Consider the following 7,375-nt stretch of genomic DNA (forward strand, 5'->3'; position numbering starts at 1 on the left):
AGACTTATTACACTTGAGGACTGTGAATCCTCCAGCCGGTTAGGCGTCACGTTCTGAGCATCCAAGGGTCATTGTGGATTGCCGGTGAACGAAGTCTGTGAAGGTTTGGAAGTCTCCCTTGAAGACTTACCAGAGTGATTGGGCGAGGACTAAGTGTTCTTAGCTCAAGGGGAATAAGGTGAAGACATGGTCTTCTGAGTTAAATATCAGCCTCCCTAAGCAGACGTACAGTTGTCACATCAACTGGAACTGGTCCAACAAATCCCTTGTCCTCTCCGAGCAACTGGTTCTATCCTACCTCTCTCACCTTACTACAGTTTGTCTTTGTGAAGTCTTTGCCTGCTTGCCTGATCTGTTTGACTTCACTGCGTGAAGACTATTGTCTGTTTGGCTTCATACTATCTTCCATCCTGATCCATACTATCTACCTGTTCATAGTCTTCGTGCTTTCATTATATTGCTTATTTGACTATGACTTGTCTAGTGTAGTCTACCTTCCGCTACATATCAATAGGATACATTTCCATTGTTTGTCTTTGAAACACCCCTGTTTGAAGACTTTCATAAAAATCGCCTATTCACCCCCCCCCCCCCTCTAGTCGAATACTAGCACTTTCAGTAAACAAAAAGAAGGTCTTGGCATTGAAAATTTAGAGGTGAAGAACATATGTCTTCTCAGCAAGTGGCTGTATAAGTTATCTGTAGAGACGGATGCCACATGGGCTCGGATTCTGCGTAATAAGTACCTTCAATCCAAAACCTTGTCCCAGGTGACAGTAAGGCCGACTGACTCGCCTTTTTGGAAAGGACTGATGAGAGTGAAATCAGTCGTTTTCAACAGGACAAAATTTGTAGTTGGAAATGGTATTTACACGAGATTCTGGGGGGATACATGGCTAGGGGAGACGCCCCTTGCACTACAATATCCTTCTCTCTATAATATTGTTCAGCGAAGAGACGTTTATGATGCAACAGTATTACAGTCCAATCCTCTTAATATTCAATTTAGGGGGACGTTAGCGGGAAACCGTTGGGAAGCTTGGCTCCATCTTGTGAGAAGATTGATGGATGTCCACCTTTCTCAACAACTCGATCAGTTGCGCTGGAAACTAACTAAGAATGGAGAGTTTTCGGTTAAATCCATGTATTTGGATGTTATCAACGCTAGCACTATTCCTCATTCGAAACATGTTTGGAAAGTCAAAGTGCCTTTAAAAATCAAAGTGTTTATGTGGTTTGTTCATAAACAAGTCATTCTAACTAAGGACAATTTGGCAAAACGCAACTGGACAGGATCTACAAGATGTAGCTTCTGTGATAGTGATGAATCCATCAAACACCTCTTTCTTGACTGCCCATTGGCAAAAATTTTGTGGCGGTCGGTCCACATAGCATTTAATATTACTCCTCCAAAAACTATCAACACGTTATTTGGGACGTGGCTAGATAGGATAGGTCCAGAAACAGTGAGACATATCCGTGTAGGAGTATGTGCTTTATTATGGGCAGTTTGGAACTGCAGAAATGACTTGGTTTTTAACAGAACAACAAATATTCATTTCTTGCAGGTTATTTTCTAGGCCACTACACTGATCCGTATGTGGTCGCTACTCATTCTGATGGAGGCGAGGGAGCGTTTGGTTACTGGATCTATCCGATGGGAGACGGTAGCACGGGCTATCTTCAATCGGTTTGGATGGCGGTCATGTAATAGGATAGGTGTTTAGTTTCCTTTCTTAATTTTTTCCTGCCAGTTGTGGCTATCCTGTTTTTGTGTTTGTGCTCTTTGTGAGCCTTTTGTTATTTCTTTTTTGAGACATGAAGACTTTTTTTGAACCATTTTGATTATCAATAATATGGTTGTATGCATCGTTCTAGATGCAGAGGCCGGGGCAAAGCCCCTTTCCGAAAAAAGGGGGAAAAACAGAAAGCAAGCTCCACCCAAACTACTATATTAATTGCTAGAAACTGCCATCAGTGGGTTCACAATATTTATGCATTTCCTAAAATAGGTAGCACATGTATGCACATGGGTTCATGACTAGTGTTTTTAAATTTGATCACCAAAATTAGCTACACGTCCTTTAAAAATATATAACGCTTTTGATATACAAAAGAATATTTGACTAAATGACAATGAAGTCAATATACACCACGTGCATGAGACACAAGCAAACAACATGTGGTCCATAGATAATTGGCACACTGAACCAAAAGTAGCATATTTTTCTTGACAAGATCACTGCCACAAACCAAACACCTCTGACAGCGTGCGGCTGTCCAAGAAATGAAAATTATGGAACGACTTTATTTGGCCCCACAGAATTACAGAGTTGACTACATTTTATTATTTGATCAACTAGAAAGTAAGCTGCACCAAGACATAGATATTTCAATATTATCCGGAGGTGAAAAGTCGACTTGGTGGGCTAATATATAATGGTATACAACAAAACATATATAAATCCACAACTTCAGTGGGGGGCCGGATTATAGCGGTACATGCAGTAAGCAAAAAATTAAAGTTTTAAATAGCAAGCTATGCCATTTAGCAGCAGCGGCGTCTCGACCAAAAGCTATGAAAATCTATAGTAGAGCTATATGGAAGCTAAGAACCATCTTGCATTTTTCTAGAATCTCTAAAATTGAAAAAAAGCATAAAATCAGGCATCATATATTATACATCACATATACTTGATATACACATATTCATACATAAAAAAAACCATCCGAATTGAAAAACTAAGTTTTGCATCAATGCATCATATAAATATAGCAAAAACAAGGAGGAGTAAGACAGATGGATGGCTTTATGGAACCGACGTGCGTCCCTCCTCGGGCAGCAGCGGCTTAAGGTCGCTAAATGACTCTAAAACTAGTGTTATAGTGGCATTTAGCAAGCTAATAGCATAATTTTAGTTTAGTGTTAAAGTGTATAGCTTTAAAGGGGGAGGGATGACCAAAGTATATAGCAACACTGTAGTAGGCTATTAAAATTTGGCCAAAATAGGTTACAACTCTATGTTTAGATAATTCTGGTAGTAATTCAAATTATACACAAAACAAGGGCATGCCAACCATAGTATTTTCTAACGGTTCAACACATGAAGCGACAAATAAGGTTAGAAATTTTAGCTCGTGAATAAGGAATGATGAATATGTTGTGCAATTTTCTTTACAATTCAAAAAGAATAGTTGTTAAGGATAACTAACATAGTATAGTTAAGAAATAAACTTGCTAACATGGGACATAATTTCTAGATATTCAACTTATTTCAAGCTATTAGATTATTTGGGTGGCTAAGAATATTTATATCAAGGAAATATTTATATTGGTACAGTAACTTCTATATTAGAAATTTAATATCAAACACAATCATCGGTAAATCTAGGCATCTAGGTGCGTTAGTTTAGAACTTCAGATATATCTTAACATAAGTGTTGCATCTAGAGTATATGTCGCTTCTTTATTGGTACCGACATTTTTCTAAGTTCGTTCTTCTATACAAAGCATTTTTCTAAGTGTGTTCTTCTATAGAAATCGTATTAAGCAATCAAGGAACTGATAGTATATGAGTTCATCACCGCTGTTTGTATGGTATGCTAAGGACATGGTCGGTGACTACATTAAGATTCGTGGTAGGACTGCAATTGAGTGCTTCAAAAAGTTCGTGCAAGGGATGATTGAAATCTTTGGTGGAGATTAATTGTGAAGCCTTAACAATGAAGATTTTAAGTCCTATTTCACATCAACAAGGCCATGCGTTTCTTGACATGTTATTAAGTCTTGAATGTATGCATTGGCATTGGGGAAAACGTCACGTTGCATGGTTAGGTCAATCTCATTTGGGATAAATGGTGCTACAACACAGGATCTTCAGATATGTCATTCACTATTTCGCTATTTTCTAGTCAAAGTTGTTCATTAAGCTCTTATGTGAGTTTAGATGCGTGTATTGGTTCTCAAATATTGCAAATACTAGCAATATACATTGCAACAAATGTTTTGTCCAGCATATAAAATGCATCTCTTGGAAATGGAATGCTACTATATCTGGAACTCCCAGCCTTTTGGTTTAGTTTGCGCAATTTTAATAAGAAAATGCATGATAGTCATTATTTTTTTGTAACAAAACATTGAAGAAAATAAGGTCATAAATTATAGGCCTTTACTAAGAACAATGATTTGGTTGTACAGTTTTTCCTCGTGATTTGAGAAGATGAGTTGTAAATGATAGTTAATATGGCCAGATATTTGACTTATTCTTAAGCCATTATATTAGATCCGATGGCTAGGTTTAATCATATAGTAAAATAAACTAATTGTTTCAAAGTATATAGTACTCACTATCAACGTAATGACCGACAAATCTAGCCGTGTTAGTTTAGGTGTAGCTTAACAAAAAAAAGGTTACACTCGCAGTAGGTATGTAATAATCACTTTGCCCGAAAATTCAATTCGGTGTCCAGGCTCATCACACCCGATGAATAGTAAAAATCTTAAAAAATACCAAAAAAAATCCAAATGTTTTGTGGTGCAAGATCCTCAAATGCATGATGTTCGTGCAAAATTTTAGCTTGTTTGGACATTTGAGAAGCTCATGGCAATAAAGACAAAATATAGTGTGAATAGTGTTGATTTCAAAACTTCCTCACACACCCAAATTTTGTCCTTTTTGCCACAAGATCCTTGGATGTCCAAACAAGCTGAAATTTTGCACGAACCTCACACATTTGAGCATCTTGCAGCACAAAAAAATTGAATTTTTTAATTTGTTTGATAATTTTTTATTTTACTGTTCACACCCGGGTGCAGAATAGCCACTTCCTGCTTGTTTAGTGGTATTGTCATTTACCTAAGTTCAGTATATAAACTACATCTCTTACTATAGCATACCATCAGATTCGGACACTCAGCCTTTTCTTAGATATCTAACTTCGCACAACTATAATAAGGAAAGGCATTTTTTATAACAATTCATTGTTTGGAGCAACAAATAAGGTTAGCAACAATAGCATAGTAACTTAGTGGTAAGTAATGATGAATAGAGTATGCCATTTTCCTAACAAATGGAAATTAGTCATAAAGGATAACTAAATGTGCAATCCAAACCAAATTTCTGATAGTCAACTTAGTTTCAAGCCATTAGAATGATTTGGATGGCTAAGATTACACTGAAATGAGTGTATCTACACACTGAAACGCGTCTGATACACTTATTTCAGCTACACAACGAAACACATCTAGATACACTCATTTTAGCGACGGTAAATTCCGGATGGAGGTTATACCATTTTATTTTTGCTATATTTATAACCCATAGAGCAGATATAACAAACTGTGTGAAAGTATAAATAATTTTAATAACAAACATAAGCGTCAGCAGATCTAGCCCCGTCTGTTCAGAACTTCAGATATACAGCTTTACTGTATTAAAGAAGTTGCACCAAGAGTATATGCGCGCTCCTTCTTTAATGGTAAGATTTGTCTAAGTTCGTTCATCTTCGAAAAACATGTTTAGCAACTAAGCAAGTGATACTAGTACTCCGTATATGAGTTCATTACGATTATGCTGGGTAACCACTGTCTTCGTACCTGGGAAACAACCACCTGACGAGCTTGGGACGGGCCCGCCTCGTTCCCGTGACCATGGCCGTGGCCGTCGTGCACCCCTCCTTCACGCTTCTCGCCCCCTGCATTCCTCCCGTCCTCCAGCAGCGACGCCGCCGTCTCATCTTGGGCGCTCGTTGCGGCGAAGGCGGCGGCCTCGCGCTGTTTGCACTCGTAAAACTGGGTGCCGAGGAAGTCCACGACGAGCGTCACGAGGCTGGCGAGCATGGCGATGGAGCCCGCGAAAGGGAACCGCCGCCACGGCGAGCCCTGGAGGCAAGGGTCCTGGAATTTCTCTTCGGCGTCGTGCATCATGTGCACGAACCCCGTGGCCAGGATCACCCCCGCCGCGAAGGCCTTGGCTAGCACGAACGTCGACCCGCCACCACCGGCTGCATCCGCGCCACGCCACCTACGGCCAACGAGCGGGATGGCGACGCCGGCGGCCCCCGCGACAAGGATGGCCGCGACGGCGACCATTTTGAGCCGCAACGCGGCCTCCTCGTCGCGGCATACATCGCCGCCCACCTCCCCCGCGTCGCAGCTCGCCGCGGACACCGAAGCTGCCACCAATCAGAACTTTTCAGATACATCAAAGCGATGCCACCCCAAAATCTGCTAGCCATATGGCATCGACCATTCTACCTGCGAATCGGTGTAGGTAGGCGCGAAGATAGGGGGCGACGACGTACGGCTCCATTTTCTGAAATCGATCGGTCACAGCAACGAATTACTGAGCCTCGGATTAATTGAAACAATACGGGTTTTTGCCGGCGGCCGGCCGTTCGCTCGGGCAAGACAGAGGAAAAACACATGAAAAGAAAGCAGCAGGAGGATAAACACGAGCTGATCGTGCCGGCGAACTGTAACAGAAGATGATTTCTCACCTCGAGGAACGCCGGCCGCCGTTGCGCTCAATCCAGCCGTCTCCCTCTTCTCCCCCGGAACAGTCGGACGAGAGTTTCAGCAGAGGCGGGCGGAGTTTACACGCACGCGAGGAGAGGGATGGAAGGACGCAAGGTACCTCGGCTAAGCTAGATCAGTAGGCGCATGCATGATTGTTGCCTCTCTCTCTTTTCCACATCGGCCCGCCGCATGTTGTCATCCCGCCCCGTCGACGCCCGGCGGGCCGTCGTGGGGTGGGCCAGGGCCGACGCGCCGGGTGACGCCGTGAGACGAGGACGTGCGCGTGGGCTTGGATTCTCCATTTTTATTACCGTTTGCGTGTGGATGTCTGGATGCGGAGGTGCGATGTCGACACAATGACGATGCCGTTGCACATCAACAGTTGCTGTGCCTGTGCGTGCCTGCCTTTGACTTTCGTGCATAAACTACAAAGCCGATGCATAGCTGTGACCTGTGGCAGCTTTGGAGCCAAGCTGTTGATTTTAAACAACCACTAATATTTTTCGAAAGGTTAGAAATTAGAGAAAATAAAAAAAGGTCAGTATAACTAATGACCAGGAGCCAATAATTTTCACGGACTTTGCTATACCTACGTGATTTACCTACGTAAACTTACGTACTGGCTGAGTTGGGCTAATTTGGTTGAACGAAAAATTAGGCCCGGTCCCACCCCGTGAAAACCAGGGGGTGCCTGATTAGTTTAGCAAGGAGATAACGTAGGATTATGCAGATAGATTACGTAGGTCTAGCATTGTTGAATTTTCACCAACTTGTTTCCCAACCATCATGTATTACATTCTCTTATTAGCTTACACTAGTTGAATGCCCGTGCGTTGCCACGGAATATCCCATTTTTCT

General features: G+C 41.8%; 1 protein-coding gene across 2 annotated transcripts; it reads right to left on the reverse strand.

The window, feature by feature from the left end:
- Window positions 1–1,701: 1,701 nt before the first annotated feature.
- On the reverse strand, window positions 1,702–6,768 carry LOC123160732 (zinc transporter 10). 2 transcript variants are annotated; one of them, XM_044578577.1, is made up of 4 exons: window positions 6,499–6,768; window positions 6,257–6,314; window positions 5,597–6,174; window positions 1,702–2,639 (listed from the first exon to the last, which is right to left on the reverse strand). In XM_044578577.1, exons 2-4 carry the CDS (start codon window positions 6,309–6,311, stop codon window positions 2,631–2,633), a joined length of 642 nt encoding a protein of 213 aa, XP_044434512.1. In that variant the 5' UTR covers window positions 6,312–6,314; window positions 6,499–6,768; the 3' UTR covers window positions 1,702–2,630. The 2 variants fall into 2 exon arrangements, with proteins under 2 accessions (XP_044434512.1, XP_044434511.1); XM_044578576.1 differs by having other exon boundaries at window positions 1,702–6,174; window positions 6,499–6,766.
- Between the last annotated feature and the right edge of the window lie 607 nt (window positions 6,769–7,375).

Source organism: Triticum aestivum, chromosome 7B (assembly GCF_018294505.1).
Source record: "Triticum aestivum cultivar Chinese Spring chromosome 7B, IWGSC CS RefSeq v2.1, whole genome shotgun sequence".
NCBI lineage: Eukaryota > Viridiplantae > Streptophyta > Magnoliopsida > Poales > Poaceae > Triticum > Triticum aestivum.